At 42.4% G+C, this 20,925-nt stretch overlaps 2 protein-coding genes across 11 annotated transcripts in view; both read right to left on the bottom strand.

The window, feature by feature from the left end:
• MAP7 (microtubule associated protein 7) overlaps positions 1–10,000 on the bottom strand; it is a 176,734-nt gene extending 166,734 nt beyond the window's left edge. For 5 of the 7 annotated variants that reach the window (XM_021072611.1, XM_021072614.1, XM_021072654.1 and 2 more), the window contains exon 1: positions 9,860–9,998. In XM_021072611.1, the coding sequence (XP_020928270.1) occupies positions 9,860–9,926 (67 nt within the window). In that variant the 5' untranslated portion in view covers positions 9,927–9,998. Of the gene's footprint in view, positions 1–9,859 lie in introns of all 7 variants that reach the window. The other 2 variants (XM_021072589.1, XM_021072649.1) reach the window with 1 other exon arrangement.
• MAP3K5 (mitogen-activated protein kinase kinase kinase 5) overlaps positions 15,521–20,925 on the bottom strand; it is a 220,358-nt gene continuing 214,953 nt past the window's right edge. For all 4 annotated transcript variants that reach the window (XM_021072505.1, XM_021072507.1, XM_021072516.1 and 1 more), the window contains 4 exons: positions 20,811–20,923; positions 18,734–18,846; positions 16,993–17,069; positions 15,521–16,289 (listed from right to left, as the gene is read on the bottom strand). In XM_021072505.1, coding sequence (XP_020928164.1) covers positions 16,229–16,289; positions 16,993–17,069; positions 18,734–18,846; positions 20,811–20,923 — 364 coding nt within the window. In that variant the 3' untranslated portion in view covers positions 15,521–16,228. The remainder of the gene's footprint in view (positions 16,290–16,992; positions 17,070–18,733; positions 18,847–20,810; positions 20,924–20,925) is intronic.

Raw genomic sequence — 20,925 nt, 5'->3', positions numbered from 1 at the left:
ACAAGACAAGGATGTCCACTTTCACCATTCTTCAACATAGTTGTGGAAGTTCTAGCCACAGCAATCAAAGAAGAAAAAGAAATAAAAGGAATTCAAATTGGGAAAGAAGGAGTAAAACTATCACTGTTTGCAGATGATATGATACTATACTTAGAAAACCCTAAAGACAGCACCAGAAAACTGTTAGAACTCTTCAATGAATTTGGCAAAGTTGCAGGCTACAAAATTAACACACAGAAACCAATTGAATTTCTATATACTAATAATGAAAGATCAGAAAGAGACATCAGAGAAACCATTCCATTTATAATTGCATCAAAACAAATAAAATACCCAGGAATAAACCTACCTAAAGAGACAAAAAAACTATAGTCTGAAAACTATAAAACGTTGATGAAAGAAATCAAAGACTACACAAACAGAAAAGATATACGATGTTCTTTGATTGGAAGACTCAATGTTGTCAAGAGGACTACACTACCCAAGGCAATCTACAGATGCAATGAAATCCCTATCAAATTACCAAAGACATTCTTCACAGAACTAGAACAGAATATTTTAAAATGTGTATGGAAACACAAGAGACCCTGAATAGCCAAAGCAATATTGAAAAAGAAAAACGAAAATGGAGGAATCAAGCTTCCTGACTTGGACAACACTACAAAGCTACAGTCATCAAAACAATGTGGTACTGGAACAAAAACAGAAATACATACCAATGGAACAGGATAGAAAGCCCAGATATAAACCCAAGTATCTATGGGCAATTAATCTATGACAAAGGAAGACAGAACATACAGTAGAAGAAAGCCTTTTCAATAAATGGTGCTGGGAAAATTGGAAAGCTACCATGTAAAAGAATGAAAGTAAAACACTATAGAATACCATATACAAAAAATAAAATCAAAATGGATTAAAAACCTAAATGTACAGCCAGACACTATAAAACTCCTAGAGGAAAACATAGGCAGAATGCTCTTTGACATAAATCACAGCAACACCTTGTTTGATCTACCTAAGAATAATGACAATAAAGACACAAATAAACCAATGGGACCTAATCAAACTCAAAAGCTTTTGCACAGCAAAGGAAACCATTAAAACAAAAGACAACTCACAGAATGGGAGAAAAGACAAGGGCCTAATTTCCAAAATATGCAAACTCATGCAAATCAACAACAAAAAAATAAACCCAATTGAAAAATGTGCAGAAACCTAAACAGACATTTCTCCAAAGAAGACATATGGATAGTCAACAAGCATATGAAAAAATGCTCAACATCACTAATTATTAGAGAAATGCAAATCAAAACAACAAGGTACCACCTCACACCAGTCAAAATGGCCATCATTAACAAGACAATCAGTGCTGGAGAAGGTGTGGAGAAAAAGGGAACCCTCCTCCACTGTTGGTGGGGATGTAAACTGGTACAACCATTATGGAGAACAGTATAGAGGCACCTTAGAAAACTAAATATAGGCACTACGGTATGATCCAGCAATTCCACTGCTGGGCATATACCCAGACAAAACTCTCATTGGAAAAGATACATGCACCCTTATGTTCATTGCAGCACTGTTCACAATAGCCAAGACACGGAAACAACCTAAATGTTCATTGACGGATGAATGGCTTAAGAAGATGTGGTACATATATGCAATGGAATGTTACTCAGCCATAAAAAAAAGACAAACTACTGCCATTTGCAGCAACATGGATGTAGCTGGAGACTCTCATACTAAGTGAGGTAACTATCACTTATTCGTGGAATCTATAACATGGAACAGATGATCCTATATAAAAATAACAAACAAAAAACAGAACAGATCATAGCCAAGAAGAGCAGACTGGGGGCTCCTGGGGGTGGGGGGAAGGAGTGGGAGGGATGGGCATTTTGGGGGTGCAAACATATCTGGTACGGATGGGCAGCGGGATCCTACTGTACAGCATAGAGAAATGTGATTGGGTCACTTTGTTGTACAACAGAACTTGATGAGACATTGTAAATCAACTATACTTTAGTAAAAAAATAAAGTAGTTCTCAACCTTGACTGCATGTTGGAACCATCTGGGGAATTTTGAAAAAACACTGCCACCTGGCTCCCACCCCTAGGGATTCTCAGATAATTACCTAGGGCGAGGCCTGGGCACTGAGATGTTAAAAGGTCCCCAAGTGATTTTCACTCACTGCCAAGATTGAGAACCAGTGATCTGTATCAATGAGGCCCCAGCATGACCTCAATAATCGGTTCAACGACAGAACCTTATGTCCAAGGACTAAACTATATTTACACGAGCTAATTTAGAGTATCTACTGTGAACAGGCACCAATCCAGCAAGAATGCAGGAAGCAGACAGCCAGGCCCTGTGTGATGTGTCCTCTACCCTCAAGAGTCGGGTCAGGAGCTTCTGGGAAACAGAGGCCTGGATTAAAGGCGTGAAAAGCAGCCAGGTGTTTTTACTACAGCCAGTTACTACGCACGATACTGCCACCAAAGCAGGACTTGGGTTGTGAGATGCTAAGGGGGGAAGGGAGGTTTCTTTCTAGCATTTCACCTTAGAATTTAATCTTTTCCTAGAATAGAACTTCTTTTCTATTTTCAATGGTGCAGGAATACAAGTTTTATAATGGCAGGTTATGCCATAGAAAAGGATGCTTCTGTTTACCAGAAAGCTGCCTCCAAAAGGGAGGCTTTCAGAGCATTAAAAAGGTCACAAAAGAAATTTTACAGATATTCCTAAATATTGAGATGGCAAATCTCAATACTCTAAACGTCAATACACACAGTTCTAGTAACAGCGCTGGTGAAGCCCAGTTCACGGACGCCAAGTGCAGGTCACTCGGCTTCCTTCCTCCTCGGTTTTGCGTCCTCACTCTCAGCTGCACTCTTTGCTCAGGTGTGTCAGTCAGCTCCACTTTCTCACAATTCTGACAACTGCTTCTGGGCGAGCTTTCAAGGGTGAGGAACTGCTGAGGGCAGTGAATCCTTGCTGTCGAAAATATATTACCGTTCAAATCAAAATTCGAAGGGGCACCTGAGAAATCTTAAAGAGTTTTTTCTCAACTGGTCATTTCCTCAAATAAAGATGCTAAGAAGAATAGTAGTTAACGAAGGGAGAAAAGCCAGGACCATAACACAAGTTATAGCACAGTATTTCCAGCTAACCGCTCCCCCCGCCCCAAAAAAAAAACCCATTTAATTTCCCAATTCTAGAAAGCCTATCTCAAGCAATAAGAAGATAGGTATCAAGGGGGAGAAGAGAACTTGGACTGGCCTGGGATATGCTGTATGATGGCACTTCTGGTCGTAATTAACTTCAGAACGCAGACTCTACAGAAACTAAAGAAGCTAATGATATTAGAGCCAAATCGAAACTCCACACATCACACCTGGGCACTGGGAGCACCTCTACCTCCACAGTTTTTTCTAGTTGAAGCGAGCATCCGTTAGCCTCCCTAAGGGCACTGTTTTGAGGTGATTACACTGCTTTACTCAAATGACTTGTCGAAATGGTTCAAAACCAAAATTAAACCTAACAATATCAAGTGTTGGCAAGAATGCAGAGCAAGGATGACTCGCATCCATTGCCTGTAGGAATGCAAGAACATTCCTTCCAGAAAACAGTTTAGCAGTTTCTTATAAACATACTTACAGAGGAGTCAGCAATGCCACTCCTAGGTATTTCTCTTAAAAATGTGTACATACTTGTTTACAGCAGCCTTATTTACATCATCAAAGCCTAAAAATAACCCAAGATTCCTCAGCGGGAGGGTGGATGGACTAATCTGTGGGACTTCCTCACATGGCAAACTACCCATCAATAAATACCGACACAGACAACACGGTTGAATCTCAACTGCGTTATGCGGAGTGAAAAAACTTCAGGCTCCAAAATCTGTTTATGACTTTCTGGAAGAGGCAAAACTAGGATGGCGAACAGTTCAGTGGTTGCCAGGACAGGAGAACCTGGTCAGAAGGGTGGTGTGAGGGAATTCTCTGGGGCAAGAGGATTCTTCTGGATCATTATCACCACGATGGTTACACGACTACACATCCGACAAATGAACTGTCAATGAACTGTACAGCACCCCCCATGAAAAGCCGTAAATTGTATGCACATTAAAAGATAAAACACATTTTTTTCCTTTCACCCGTGGACTTGACATAGAGGGTTTTTGTTTTTGTTTTTTTTTTTGTCTTTTTTGTTGTTCTTGTTATTGTTGTTGTTGCTATTTCTTGGGCCGCTCCCGCGGCATATGGAGGTTCCCAGGCCAGGGGTTGAATCGGAGCTGTAGCCACCGGCCTACGCCAGAGCCACAGCAACGCGGGATCCGAGCCGCGTCTGCAACCTACACCACAGCTCACGGCAACGCCGGATCATTAACCCACTGAGCAAGGGCAGGGACCGAACCCGCAACCTCATGGTTCCTAGTCGGATTCGTTAACCACTGCGCCACGACGGGAACTCCAGAGGGTCTTTTAAATTGACTCTTTCCTTTCCTACTGCTAGTCTGCTACTGGCATCATCTGTGACACCCCTCCCCCGACGCCAAAACACCCCTTCTGGAGGTGGTCAGTGACTACCTGGTAACCACACCAGTGGCTTTTCTTTCTCTTCAGCCTCCAAATCCTTGCCCTCCCCGTCTCTCTCCCTTGGCAGGAGCGGGACTGCTCAATGATGCTTTTCCTAACTTTCTGGCTTTTTTGCTCAACTCCTCGGCTGGCTCTTTCTTCCTCTTATACTTGAAGTGTTGTCTCACCCCCTGTTCCATTTTCCTTTCGCTACTCTCCTCTTCAATCACGTTCCCCTTATGGATTAAATCCCAGAGTCCTGCCCTCTGTTTCTCCTTGTTCCCATCCTTCCACTTGTCCATTTGATGTTTCTACTTCCATCGAAGGGGTGTGTCTCCACTGCATCTCAAGCATCCACGTTTAGAGCAGAGATTTTTCTAGCTTTTCCACCCAAACCCGATCCTCCTCACGACTGTTTTCATGCCACTCTTAAACCAATGAGTCATTCTCAAACCTGGAGTAGAATCTTTTACGTCAACTTTTTACCTGCATCCTTGAACACACGCCTCCGTCCACCCAGTTCCACTGCCACGCCACCGTGCTGGTTCAACGCTGGCCTAGGTTTCTGCAGGAACCTCAAAGGTGGTCTGTACGTCACTGAATGCATCCTTCTTAAATCCTTCCTGCTGCTTCAAAATGAGGACCACCTGATAGAATACTGATCCCCGCCCCCAGCTGATCTCCAGAAACCTAGCTGAGCTGACCACAGATGCTCCTCATACACAGCCCCACCTCCCGCCTGTGGTACCCTTCCCAAGGCAGCCAAAGTCAATTAAGAGAATGACTTTTCGAGAAGGGACTATGCATTCCTAAAAAGCAAGGCTGAGCTCTTCAGCTAAACTTTGCAGTCGAGCTTTCAAGATCCAGAAGTACAGAATTACCTAGTTTATATCACGCTTCATTCCAGATATGGCATTTTCTGGAATCATCTGGAGTTTCCCCGGCCTGTGGAATCATGTGCTGACCTCCTGGCGGGATCGCTCTGCAACATGGCCTCAACGTGCCTTCATTTCTGGGGCTCTTTAGTGTTGACTCTCACGCAACTCAACAGGACCAAAATGTTCTTCTTTGCCACATCTGCACCTTTATTTTTCTTCCTGTCTTCCATCCATTTACCCATTTTAAAAGTTTAAATTAATTACTAGACCCCGTATGTCCTCCCTGATGAAAGGAGGCAGCTAAAAGCAATTCTTTCCTCACTGAACCCCTCATCACCTGCAATTACTTAATTGTGGGTTTTGTTTTCCTTTCCAAAGCCAAGGATCAAGTCTTTATCAAGCTTTCAGCCACCAAAATGTTTTATAGAAGGTACAGAGGTCTTGGACAAATTATCTTAAGCTGTAATACTTTCAGTCAATATAATGAGAACTGAGTTTTAAAAAATAACCCTTTTCATGTGATTCTTTTTCATGCCCCAGGAGGCACAAATGTTAGTTGTTTTCTTTTTTTTTTTTTTTTTAATCTCTCTGTCTTTTCTAGGGCCGCGCTTGCGGCATGTGGAGGTTCCCAGGCTAGGGGTCTAATCGGAGCTGCAGCCACTGGCCTATGCCAGAGCCACAGCAACGCCAGATCCGAGCCACGTCTTCGACCTTTCGACCTACACCACAGCTCATGGCAACACCGGATCGTTAACCCATTGAGCAAGGCCAGGGATCGAACCTGCAACCTCATGGTTCCTAGTTGGATTCGTTAACCACTGAGCCATGACGGGAACTCCAGATTTTTTTTAAAAGAATATGCCCATGTAAATTAGTGTTTCACACATGTGCCTAACTAATGATACCAAATAAATGCATGCTCCAATAAATGCATGCTCCTGAGCACAAATGCCTTGTCTAGTACTAATCCTTCTTTTAGCAAGATGTAAAGGCAAGAGTCAGGCACAATACAACTGGAAAAAAGTTGTCTATTCACCCAAATGAAGTGTTTCCAGCTTTAGGATGTGAATTTCAAAATGGATGAGTTTAATATCAACTTCTAATCTGAGACCCTATCTAACAAATATATTTGCAGATATCTCTAAACTCTCAAATCTAAGGCTTTAAAGATCACCTTTTAATTTGGAAAAATGCAGTGAAGTGTTAAGACCAAGATCACAAAAAAGTCTGTGTTCTTCCACCACACTACCTGCTAAGGAGAGAAAAAGCGCAATTCCAGGTTTTAAGTCATTTCTTCCAAAGGAAGATCAACAGGATTCACAGATTACAGGTATGAACTTATCTCCTGTGCATGAAATGTGGTCTCATGAATTAATCAAAAGCTGCTTTAAATTTGGTCTTATTTCAGTAGGCTTTTTAAAAGGAAGTTATTAAAGTGAGAAATTAGCTCTGCACACTCACTTTTAAAGCTCTTCAGCACCAGTGTAAAATTAAATACACAAAGCTCAGGCAGAGGCAATCTTGTGAATTTCAATCTATTACTCAAAACAATAATGTGCAAAGAACCTGACATCCTCTAGTGGTGAAATTGAAAACTTGTTTTCAAGTCAATTATTTTTCTTAGTTCTTGCTTACTTTTGGTTATTGAAAAATACATTGAAAGAACTGTTTATCCTCAAGACAAAAAAATGTCACCCCAAAAAAGGTGATTTGACTGCCTTTGGGTAGAAGATAAATATATGCTGACAGAAATAGTTTTTATATGTTCAAGGAAACATGATTTTTATATAGTACCTTTAAATATTCTAACAAGTTCTCATTTTACAGGTGGTATTACCACCAATTTTCAACCGTCTTTGATACACACACGTACATATATATATAATTATGATCACATTACAGGTGTTATTTTTATAGTCTCTTGAGATTCTAATCGAAATTGCCCTAAAATTATACCAAGATCTTTGCACAGGGACAGAAAAACTGAGAGACGTTTAAGAAAAGGCCCTACCTTCAAATAACCAGTTCTAAAAAAGGGAATAAAATGAATTCCTCAACAAATGTTGCCATCTGAAGTGGCAATTTTCACCGCTTGATGATAAAAGACAGTAACCCCCCCCAAAAAAAACCCACCTCAATACAATCCTGTGGTTGTTTAAAAAAATAATGACTTGCAGCATTTGGATGTTACAATGTGAAATGTCCATAAGAATAAAGTACCACAATGAAGTCTGATAATTCAGGTATAGGCCACCTGTTCTAAATACATGGAAAACCTCATAAGTTGAAGTTGTTATAATTCAAGAAATCCTAATTTATTCATTCAAAATATTGCTAGATTTAAATATATAATATTCATCTTTCTTCTTTCTTCAGCACCTGCTCACATAGGTGCTCTGAGCACCAAAAATATTGCATAATCCAGGGCTCGAAAAAAACAAGAAACATAGGAAAAAGACATGTCAGAACTGTCTTAGTTAAATTATAAAGTACAATTATTCAAAAAACCATATATAAAATTTGCCCCTTGGAAACAGAAGTTTCCAGGCAGAGATGTGGAAGAATTGTTTACGATGATGGAGATGGTAGCCAATTAAATTAAATTCCCTTCTTCATAAAGGAAATATTTCACTGATGGCCACTCAACTGATTTCTAGGTTGTCAGAAGCATGACCAATTTGTTCGTTAATATGCTCAGGCACTGAATAAGCTAGATGTAGTTCATTTACATCTGAACAACTTGTTCATGTGCGGATTCTAGCAAGTGTTTGTTTGTTTTGGCGCATAAATCGCTGCGTATTAACTCACCGGAACAATTTTGTTTCAGAAGTATTTTTTTTTTCTTCTTCTTTGTGGGGATTAGGCACCAAACCAATTTATATTTTCAGTGTGGGTGCTGCCCTTCTTCCGCTCTCCTCAACTTGGGGAGCCTAACCCTCAGCGCCCAGTTTATCAAGTTCCCCAAAACAATTACAAAGGCATGTCCTCCTGATTACCCCTTCCCCACCCCAAACCAAAATAATGACCTGCCAATCTTTCCAGCACATTAAGACGAAATAAACCACCCTACAGGAAGTAGGGTGACTTCAAGTAAACAAGTTCAAGATGCCTTGTCTTAACCTCAGGTATTTTGGCTGGAGGGATTAAGTCATTAGACTTTAGGTGCCCAAACAACCTAGCAGAACAGATGCATCATTTGAAAATACTGTTATAGCTTGTCTGAACCTTTCACGTTAAAATAAGCATACCATTTAAATTAACACTGTTTTTGAGGGTGGGAGGAATTTTACATCTAGGAAACAATTGTTCCCGATTATATGTGAGCAGAAAAATACAATACCACTGGAGAGGCTGCAATTTGAGTTTCTTTTTAAAATAAGAAACAGCCTCACCGCCCCCATTCCAAGTGTAGGAAGGTATCAGAAACAATTTACTGGCCAAGAATAGAAGAGAGGACTGGGAGAGAGGGGTAGATCTGCAAGACGGTCTCAAGGAAAAAAAAAAAAAACCAACCTAACAAAAACAAAACCGTATCTCGAGGGGGAAAAACGTCTACATATAATAAGATGGGGGAGGGGAGGACTTAATGCTCTTGGAGATTTGAGCTCCTGCCCCTGACCGCGGGGTGGAGGCTGCGAGGAGAGGGGGGTCTTCAACACTGCAGCGCCCTGATCAGATTGGGTTGGTAAACGGACTAAAAACATCAACGCAGAGGGCCCTTCCAAGTCAGCCAATCTCTGAGCGCCCAGCAGCACCCGCAGTTGCCCAGCTTCCGACAAGCAGCCCCCAGCCTCCCGACCCCCCGATCTCAGCGGGTGGTTAACTGCGGACTCCCGGGCGGCGAGCGGGCGCTGCTCACGCGGGACCATCGCACCCGACCGAGCGCGAGGCTGCGCCACTGGCGTCGGGCGACCCCAGCACGTAGTGTGCAGGTTAAGGCGGGAGGGTTTGCGCGGAAACGGATAACCCTGCGGGGAGCACCTGGCCTAGGATTTTTCCGGCTGGTGGTTTGGTTCGGGGATACGATTTTCCCATTCAACTGAATTAGACCCAACCCGGCAAGTGGGAGGTGAGAGGCCAGCGTTTCTCCATTTCCTCCTCTCTCCTGCGCTCCTTGGAGCGTTTGCACCTGTTGGGAAGTCGAAGAGGAGCGCAAGAGGGGCGGCCGGAACTGGGGCCGGACGCCGGCGGACTTGGACGCCCGGGCCAAGCGGCCGACGCGCGGCTGCGGACGGCGGAGGGCAGGCGCGCTCCGAGCCCGGTGCGCGGCGTGCCGGGGCGGCCGTTCCCGGCCGCGGCCGGGCGGGGGAGGGGAGCGCCGGGGCCCCGCGCTAGCCCCCCGGCCCCGCTTACCGCTCCCTCGCCCGCGCCCGCCAGACCCCCGCCTGCCCCCGCGGCGCAGTCACCTGTTTCGCTGTGCGCAGCGCCGTCGCCGCCCCTGTGGCTGTCGCCGCCAGCTCCCAGGTCCGCCATGGTGCTCCGATGACGCGCCTGGAAAGCCGCTCCGCCCTCTTCCTCGGCTTGGCTCCCGCCGGTCCCCCGCCCCCGGGGCCCGCGGCCCAGACAGGTGAGCGCCGTCAGGGGAGGGCGGAGGGAGGAGGGAGCGAGCGCCCGCGAGCCTGCTGTCGCCTGGGCCCGGCGCTCGTGCGTGCCCCCTGGTGGGCAGGTGCGGCGAGGCAGCCGCTCTGACCGACGCTCCTGGGTTTGCCCAGACAGCAGCTGGCAGAGTTAGGCGCCTGGGCTGTGAGCTTCTGGTTCCCGCTGCCGGCTCCTGGAGGTCGGTAGGGGGGTCGGTGGCACTAGGGACTGGGACGGTCTGAGGATCAGTCGAAGCGAGGCGAGAACATCCAGACGCTCTGTTCCGCTCTGAGCTCTGAAGTGGCCAGGTCAGTGTTAGTTTCGCCAGGGCCGGGGTTCATGGTCCCAACTGCCAGAGTATGATGCCACGTGGAAAGCCGAAGTACACAGGCCAGATTCTACTCGGGGATCCAGTCTTGATCTGCGTTTTAGGACACTACTGATGATGACCTGTATCTTCCCGAGGCTTCTGATTCTGGAGCCGCAGAGCGTACAATTTAGTGAAACTCGTGCCCAGTGAAGTTGCTTTTCTTATTCTTGCTTGTCGATTAGCAATTACCTTGTGACTTCAGACTTGCTCCGGAAGACCAGGAAAAAAGCAAAAGGTAGCAACCTTTTCATTTTGTAGAGAAACAGATTATTCGCTGCGGAGAAACCAGTTTCTGCTCTAACAAGCAAATAAATGTTAAGCAACAAAATGCTGAGGGGGGAAAAAGTAGCCTGTATAAATGGAAACATAAAGGAACAAAATCAAGCAGCGATCAGTTCTGCCTGGTTACACAGAACTGCACTCCCACGGCCTCGGTTGGCTGAACACAACCAGCAAGCTCCCAACAGTTCAAAAGCCTCTCAAGGACTTTAGCAGAATCTAATGGACACCCAAGCGTGTCTGAGAAGTGTTGGATTTCTTGCTAGGGTGACAGTTCTCACATCCGTGCCTACAAATCCTGCCACTCTGAGCCCGGGAGTGGCCTGGCTTTATTTGGTTCACTGGGTCACTGGCTAACTAGGTAGAGGCTTTGATTAAGGACACTTCTGCTGTAGTTATGTTTGTAGTTACAGATTTTCCCTTAGTTCCTTTTCTACAACAGATTAGGTAAACTGATCCTTTAGCCCATGGTCTTCCTAAATTGCATTCAGATCACTCTTATCACACTTCTAATCAATACAAATAAACCACCACGTGGGTAGAAGTAGTTTTAGACCTCAGCTTGGGCTCAAGCGAAGATATTTTTTTACTACTTAAGCCATGAGAGTTTAAGACACTTTCCTGGGATCATCAGAAAGACTCTTGGCTGAATTTAGAGCATAGAGTTCTCTGGAAGAACCTAGGGAAAAGGAAGCAATTTGTTTTCAGCCTTCTGGTATACCATCTTCTTAAACCAGTGAGTTCTTTCTTTGACATCCCTATCACCTCCATCAAAAAGTGAAGACAGAGTTATCGGTGTTTGCATTTGTGTATGTGTGGTTTTTGGTTTTGTGTACATTTATCCCTCTCCCATTCTTTTGATAACTTATGTATCAGCTTGTCAAAAGTTATACAAAAATAAATGAGTAGGAAACATAACGAAATTCTGCACAAAGGTCCCTGTACAGACTTTGCATTCCAAACCTCACGCGGTGTCTGGAACAGGGTGGCCTGTTGCAGGAGTGCGGGATTGCGGGAATGGAGTGCGGGATTGCGGGAATGGAGTGTGGGATTGCGGGAATGGGTGACATCTGCTAAATGTCACACACCACCACGTTGTACTTCATGTTGTACTTTGCTTAGAACACAGAAGCCATCTGTCCTGAGCTCCCACGGCCATCTCAAAAGCTCTCCAAAACATCACCATCCCCTTTCCAGGGGAGGAGTTGAACTTCTTAATGCCACCCACGCCCCTCCTGTCTCCTTTGTAACTTCATCCCTCCTTTCTCCCTACGTGTCTTCATTCAAAGGGCTCTGTCTTGTCTTTGATTCTGAAAATCTCTTCCTTTGACTCCCTCACAAATCAATTGTCATACCTGTTGCTCACCAAAGGTAATAAATGTGTGGACTTTGTCTGGTGCCATCTTCATCTTACCATCTTTGTTTAGCCAGCTATGGTCTTTCTCACCTGTTTTTAAAAACTTTCCAGGTCACAAAATCAAATGACCTGTTATTATCATTTTTTTTTTTTTAAACCCAGCATTCTCCTAGAATTTCTGCAGCCCTTACCCCTGATCATCTGCCTCTTGGTTTACACAACTGGCCTGGTTTTTCTCATTTCTCTGTGGTCAGTTCTCATCTTTTTTTTTGCTGATTTAAATTCCTCCTCCTTCTCAACTCAACCTGAAACATTCCTCCTCCTAAAACGAGGAACCTTTCTATCACTACCGTTTGGCACAGCTCTCACTTACTATTATCTCCATCCAAGTGACTCCTAAATCCAGAATCTATACCCTTGACCTCAGTCCTGACTTTCACCAGTGCATTCTCAAGGGTCTCCACACATTCTAGCCTGATGCCCTGCCATTAATTCAGCATGTCCCAAACCAGCTCCCTCTTCAAACTTGCCTATTTTTTTTTTATTACTCAATGAATTTATCATACCTGTAGTTGTACAATGATCATCACAATCCAATTTCAAACTTGCCTATTTTTGGATTCTTCTCTTACTCACATAGACTCAGCATCTATCCTTTCCTCTGCTTTGTCCTCACTGCCCAAATCAGATTTCCCTCATCTTGTCAATTCATTGTTTAACTCCTATTGTTCTTACTCCTTCTAGACACTCATTCACATCTGAAACAGTCTCTGAACTTCTCTAATTTCATTCCCTCTAATTTACCCAACCCAACTTCTTCAGGTTAATCTTCTAATACACAACTATTTTACACACACTCCTGTGCTCAAAAACTTTCATAGATCCCACATTTCTGCGGAATGAAATACTAACTTCACTTCCTTCCCTGACCACCCCCAATCATATTCTGAGCTCTCTTCTTCCATTTTCCACGTTTCACCTCTAAAATTTGTATTTCCAGCCAAGTTAGAGCTAAAATGAGTTAGATTTTTTTTGTGTGCCTTAATGCAATGTAAAAGTCGTTGATTTTCTCTAGAACACCTTGAAAATCTCTTTCTGCCTTTATTCTTGGTGCTCTCTGCCCAGAATGATGTCTCCAGTCCTGACTAGTTCAGTACTTCCTTTCTTTGCAAGACCCAGTTTGAGATCCACCTCCTCAGTGAAGCCTCTTCCACCTGCCCTGGCTCCCAGCAAACCTGTCCCCTGAACCTCTCCAGGGTCACTGAGCTTGCCACTTGTCCAGCCTTTAACACAGATGAGATGTGATTTCCTACTGCAAATTTGTCTCTTTGATGAGATTAATTACTCTGTCTTCTCTTTCCTCACAGGTGTCCATAAAGTCTGGAGCCATTGATTGTTTTATTTGTTTACACACTGCAGATGTCTGTGATAACACACATGCATTGCCTGCACTCTTAACTTGATGGACTTCATGCATTTCTTTTGTGATGCTACAGTGCCTCACACAGAGCAGGCATTCCAGTGGGTTAGCAATATTTCTTCACTGCCAAGTTTAGGAATGAATGAAAAAAAAAAAAAATGAAATGACAGAAGTTGGAGAAAGAAGTCAAAATGTGATTAAAAAGAAACATTGGATCTACTTTTCCAAGCAAATTCCAGTTTTGTTTCTCACCACCTGTGCATAATTGTTTGGTTACAAATGGTCTTTCTGGGCTCAGGGCTCAGTGCTGACCTTCTCCTCTTCTCTGTAAAGCTTTTCTTGATTCCCTCTGGCAGTCAGATGTAACCATAGCATTTGCTACATGTACTCTTGTCTATTGTCTAAATTCCACCTCTGACAGTGAATTTCAGGGACAAGACCTGAGCCTTGTTCATGCACCACAGTATGTGGTACCCGGTAAGTATTTAATAAATACGTTTGAATGACTGGTAAGAGAGAACAATAGTAGGCAGCTTCTCAGTGAGTACTCTCTGCTGAGCACTGCGTTAAAACCACACCTGCATCACTTTATTTAAATTTTACAACAACCCCATGTTATTTCTCCCGTTTCAAATGAGGAAACAGACTTGGAGAGGTTAATTCATTTGCCCAAGGTTGCAAGGTAAGTGACAGGCCTATGTGCATAGACTCTTGCTACAGTGAATGAACAATGCCTAGTAACCATCATACCACCACCTCATTGGGAAGGGTCTCTGTTTATCTCTCCAAGTGGCATATAGAAATAGGAGGCGGGACTTGATAGTGTTAAATTACTTGTAGAGCTCTGTAAAAAGACCTCTGCCCCCACTCCCCAAACCAACAAAAACAGTCTCTCTGAGGTGGTGGCATCAATATTTTTTTAAAAGCATCCAGGTCATTTTAATGTGAAGCTGGTTTGAGACGTGCCCGGAGTGATGCTGAAGGCCTTTCAATGCAAACCTTGTATGAAAATTGGGCCATAATGGTATTGCCTTCTTTTGTGATAAAGACCCCAAATTCTGGAAAGAACCTGATGATACTAGTCAGGGGATAGATCATGAACTATGCAGGGATGGAGGAGCATTTGCCCACTGAACGAGGATAGGAAGACCATCCCAAGGGAAGAGTGTATCGTTAAAGAGTCAGGTGAAGATGGGTAGCTTGATCCTATATATGCTCTAAAAGAAGCACTTTACCATTTACGAGTGGGGATATGAACTGTTAATAAAGAGGTTACCCTGTGCTTCAGTAGGAGCGAAATGATATATCGTTTAATTGACACCTCGCCTCCTTCAAGATTTCCTCACTGGCTGCAGCAGGCCACTATCCCTTCTGAGACTGAGATGTTAAAAAAAAAAAGATGTAGCTATGTTGTTGCAAATATCAAATGGGGACACATTGGTGAGAATCTTTTGCATTCTCTAATGAGGTATATAAAAAACATATTAGGCACTGATTTTCACATGGAAAAAAGATGACTCCTGTTTTATCAAAGGCTTTTCTCTATAGATCAAAGTCATGGTACATGGACAGCTCCGTGATTTCTCTCCTGCATAATAAACAGGTTCCTCTGTATTTTAAGAAAATTTATCTCATTCATCCATCTAGGAGCTTCGGACTTCATCCTATTACTATGGACAGGCTTATACGGTATAATACATATCCACTTAACATAAAAATATTTCCCTCAAACATGAGAACTAAAATTAAGGAGGTAGAAGACACAGTGTTCTCCGCTGGGATGCCTTTCGAGGACCCTGAGAGACACAACAGTCATCCTAGGTAACTTGGGGCCTTGAGAAAAACGCACTGCCTTTCTGGTATCGTGTTTTTCCGCACCCTCATTCTTACCACTCTGCAGCCCTGCGAAGCGACCTGGACATCCGCATCCGCTGTCCTTTGACTACTGGAAGAGAAGACAGATTCTATCTGACGTTAGCATTGGAGAAACGGTCAGAATTTTGCCACTGTAGTTATCTACATTGCCAGAACAAGATACGCATTCTTCAGAACTGATCACAACAGTCTGTGGAGAGTCCTTTTACTTTTTTGAGTAAATATGACACAATGGATAGCTTTAGAACAAGCTAACATTACTAGGATTCGGGCAGGTACAACTGGTACAGTTCAGTAGTACATAAATGACTCAAACGAATGTACTCTAAGCCGGAAACTTAAGTTACAAAATATAGTCAATATTACAATTAATACAGGTAAGTAAAAACCATCACTCTCAGATTCTGCACACTTTAAAAAAACAACCCATGAACTTTATACAATGATCAAAATTACGCATTTCTACTCAGATTATCAGGGCATATTACAAACACACATAAGCCTGAAAAGTTATGGTCACATTTTGGTTTTGTTCCAGTGATGCACAGTCACATGAAATGTCCTCTTCGTTTCGTGTGAGATAAACCTGTGGCTGAAGTGCGATAGCTGCTGAATTAAAAATATTCCCATAAAAATGTTTAGACTAACATGATCCCAAACATCCCAGCGTTTAGGATTCTTCTGAGTCCTTACAAAGAGTCCTTATGAATCATAGAAATAGAAGCAGGAAATTTCAGTGTGTTTTGTTTTGTTTTGTTTTTGACACAAGTAAACAAATACTGGATTTAAAGTGCAGCTTCTTTCTCCTCTCCCTTCGATTCTCCCTCCCCAAAAAGACCAGGTCCATATTCGTTTGTGGAATCTCCAGGGAAAGTTGCAAACAAATCGAGTGACGGTCAAGTCTGTTTGTCTCGAAAGTCAGTGATGGCTTTCCACAGGGCACACAGCATCCCTCCTCTGTTTAAAGACACAAGAACATGGTGAAAAGATCCCTTCATTTCAAATAGTGCCCTTGAAACATGAGTGACTTCCTAGCTGTCAGCAGCTCTGATCAGAACCTGAGATCCCAAAGGCCAATCAGTTACTACGTGTTTTTTTGTATATATTTTCTCCTCCTCCCTCCATGCCTTTTGTTTCTACTCCCACAGACTACCAGGGCCCAAAGCATCCTTTCAGATTTTCAGCACTTTTGAAATGTGTCTTTGTAGAGATGGGTGGGAGCAATGAGTTATGTACGTGCTTGGCCTGATAGGAAAAAAACCCAAATTATTGTAAGAAATGATAGCAGGTCATGCCACATATCTGGATGGCAGGTCAGCCCCTCATTCTAATATTTCTAATAAGCATGGCACAATCATAAACCCAATCTGAGCATTTCTTTAAGACAGCTTTAGAATGTATGGTCTTAGTGTGAAATGTTATCAAGGAAATTCTTCCAGCTGATCTGCATTTACTAATACAGAAATATTAGTATTACAGCTCCCAATAATAGCCTGGTCCAACTAACTCAGGTTACTCAGAGCAACGGAGAACCAGAGAGCTCTGCCCAGGACTGCAGAGCTAGTGAGAGCTAGTTGGGGACCCAGCCAGCAAGGACCTAGACTTCTGAATCTCAGCCCAGTGCTGTTCCCACATAACTGAATGGAAAGAAAAGTGGTACCTTAGTCTCAGGCATTTTAAATCATCACGTGTAACATAGTAGAGAACATCCACTAGTGAATAATCCTCAGCCAAAAACTGTAGAGAAAACATGCACAAAAGATGTTTTATTGCTTTTGATAAGTAGCAAACTACCCATAATGTAAACATTGGCAATAATGAAAAATAAATCTAAAAGGAAATTCAGTAAAGACATAATCTTTTGGAATTATTAGAAAAAAGTACCCCCCATTACAAAATAATTACAAAGGAACACATCCGTATGACTTCCAAGTGCCTAAAGTAAAGATGACAAGCAGCACAGAATTTCTGATTGGTCTTCTGATGGGTAGGTAAGACTTGCCTCTAATTATATCTGCTGCGCTATAAGATAATGTTTGTGTTTAAGAGGTTTAGTGGTGTGGAGTTTATTCTTCTCAAGTGGATAAAAAGTGTTCCTAGAAAGATGATTCTTACACTTAATGTCTGAACTTATTTTTCACGGCTAATAAAAGACACTTTCCAATAATTACTACAAAATCAGTAGGTGAATATAAGTGAAGCTTTCAATTTTAAGCCTTTTAAAAAAAAGGCAGTGATTTAGTGAATCAATTACCACTCCTTAAATGTGATTTGAGTCTAAGTTAGAGGGATAAATAATTTGGAGATCTTGATTGGATGCATTATTTTCCACAGGCAAAGCAGTTGTTTCAATTTATATAACCTCTTGTGCAGATTCCTTAATGAGACCCTAAACTGTATTTAGTGGTCCAATAAATTATCAAGTCAAGAGACAGACAGTTTTATTCTTATTTTAAATTTTTAAGTATAAAACTGAAATTGATGTAATATTGTATTAACAGGCCCTTTCAATAAAATAATAAAAATGCAACCTCTTATTGTACATATGTGTGTATACATAGATATAATCTTAAAACAGAGAAATGCTGTTCATGCTGACTACAAAAGTCTTATGGGGGAGAAATGAATTAGGTTCTTAGAGATATAAGACAATCGATATAAAAAAGTTTTGTTTTTGAAATAAGTTCACCAACTAGTCTTTTTTATTCTGTAGCAATAAATAGCTCCTGCCCAGTGGAGCCTAAGAATGTCACAAGAGAATTAAAAAGTTAACAAACAAGAGGAAGAATTAGAAACAGAAGAACTTTGGGAGTTCCTCTGTGGCTCCAAGGGCTAAGCCCAGGCATATGGTTTGGGCTGCTGCTGTAGTGAGGGTTCAAGCCCCAGCCTGGGAACTTCCACATGCTGTGGGTACAGCCAAAAAAGAAGAGAAACAAGAAGAACTTTTTTCTTTTGGTTCTGTCTTGATTTTTTTCTACTCTATTTTCAATTCAAAACCATAAAAAAATCCTTAGGGGTTCTGGGCCACAAGCTTTGGTCTGCCTCATTGTCTTTGCAAGAAGGGTTTTCCCTTCTTGTCTCCCCCGCCCCGAACCTCCATACAGATGGTTTATTCCTATGTATTCTTTTAGACTAACTCATTCACCATATTCTCAAAGAACCTTCCCCAACTTCTCCTTCTCTCTGTCTCATAACACCTGACGACCTTTCTTTAACAGAATGACACCTGTATCTGTGGAATTATTTGGTGATCGTCTGCCTACCCTAGTTCCTGAGCCTCAGGAGGGCAGGGCTAGGTCTGAGATTCCTGGTAGTGTATCCCCTCTGGCTCACCCATCGAAAGCACTCAACATTATGAGACAAAGTGAAAGAATGCTTGTCCCACAGAAGGTTTTCTTTACCCGACTTATAGTGTCTTCATCGGCTCCATTTTCTCTCAGCCAGTCAGTAAGCTCAGAATCTTCAGTATTTGTGCCAGGAGAATTTGGGTGACACACAGGCAATCCAGGAATATCTAGAACAGAATTGGGGGGAGGGAGAGACAGTCTTAGCTTCAGCTAACAGGTCATCTGAGAACCTCCTAGTTAACAGATATTTATTGGTACTTTAAAAGATGTTTTTCTATCAGAAAGTAATTAATAGAAACCATTGAGATTAGTGGTATACATGATAATATAACTAAAACTCTTTAAGACTGCTTAATATACTAGTAATAGTAATGATACAACCTTATACCTTCATATCAATTTTATAGCTTCTTAGAATAAAATGGTGCATGAAAATTGCATTGTGTGCTTTTCTTTCTTTCTTTTTTCTTTTTTATCTTTTTAGGGCCACACCCATGGCATGTGGAGGTTCTCAGGCTAGGGGTCTAATCGGAGCTGTCTCCATGGCCTATACCACAGCCAAGCCAGATCAGTGCCATGCCTGTGACCTACACCACAGCTCATGGCAACACCAGATCCTTAACCCACTGAGCGAGGCCAAGGATCGAATCTGCAACCTCATGGATGCTAGTTAGATTTGTTTCCACTGAGCCACGAAGGGAACTCCTGTACCATGTGCTTTTCATGCAACAAAGACGAACATAAATAGCTGAGAGCCATGTAATTACAATAATCTATTTTTCTACTATTTGCAATAATGTGGAAGAACCATATACCCGAACAAAAAAAAAAATAAATCTTATTTCCCTCTAAATTGGTTAAATAAGATTGTCTAAAAATTAACTTTCACCCCCCCAATTTCTCACAGAACAGATTTCTTCAAAATTCCAATGACTTTTTTAAAAAACAAGATATAATTGACATATAACATTGTATTAGTTTAAGGTGTACCCAATTCATGACATTTTATTACTGTGTCTTTATTCTATTTAAGCCTTGCCAAATTATAAGGGGGGGGGGAAACATCAGAATACTCAATATGCAAATGCAAAATGCAAATAATGTCAAAAATGCAAAATAGTATTATTTTATTCTAGTAATCTCATTTTGAAATATTTGAAAAGAAATAAAGACCAAAAAGTGGAGAATGCTATTTATCTCAATAATATATGATCTCAGGAAGAGATGAATATGAATTGTCTTATTTTTACTGTACTTATAAGAAATGATAGTCTGCTACAATTAAGAACTGGGGAATTTCCTCCTGGCTCAGTGGTTAATGAACCCGACTAGGATTCATGAGGATGTGTGGTTCAATCCCTGGCCTTGATCGGTGGGTTAAGGGTCTGGCATCTATGAGCTGTGGTGTAGGTCACAAACTCGGCTCGGGTCCCACGTTGCTGTGGCTGTGGTATAGGCCAGCAGTTGCAGCTCCGATTCACCCTCTAGCTTGAGAACCTCCATATGCCCAGGGTGTTTCCTTTAAAAAAGCAAAAAAAAAAAAAAAAAAAAAAAAAAATTGGCTATTATTATTATTATTATCTTTTTTTTTTTTGCCACACCTGCGGCATATGGAAATTCCAGAGCCAGCGATTGACTCCAAGCCTCCACAGTGACCTGAGCCACTGGAGTTGGATTCTTAACCCATTGGGTCACAGTGGGAACACCCAGAACTGGATATTGTCTCCCCCCACCCTTTTTTTTTTTTTTTTGCTTTTTAGGGCCACACCCATGGCATATAGAAGTTCCTAGGCTAGGGGTCAAATGGGAGCTACAGCTGCCAGCCTATGCCACAGCAACTCGGGATCCGAGCTGCGTCTGCGACCTGCACCACAGCTCATGGCAATGCTGGATCCCTGACCCACTGAGCAAGGCCAGGGATTGAACCCGAGTCCTCATGGATACTAGTCGATTTGCTTCCACTATGCCACAATGGGAACTCCAGAACTGGATATTGTTTAAAAGCAATTTCTTCTGGTTGTGGTGCAAGTGCCAAGTTCTGACAGTCATGAAATAAAGCTGCCTGATGGCTTTCTAATTTTTTGTGGCCTCCTGGTTGAACAGTATTGCTTTAAGATTTTCTGCTATTCACCTATTGGTTGGGACTTAAGCTTCAGGTGTTTAATTTCTTGGTCTTTTTCTTCAATAGCTTGATGAAGGAGTGCTTGTAATTCTTTCTCTTTCTGAACCAATTCTTCCAGTAATCT

Source organism: Sus scrofa, chromosome 1 (assembly GCF_000003025.6).
Source record: "Sus scrofa isolate TJ Tabasco breed Duroc chromosome 1, Sscrofa11.1, whole genome shotgun sequence".
Classification (NCBI taxonomy): domain Eukaryota; kingdom Metazoa; phylum Chordata; class Mammalia; order Artiodactyla; family Suidae; genus Sus; species Sus scrofa.
This window is presented reverse-complemented; position numbering and strand designations above follow the sequence as displayed.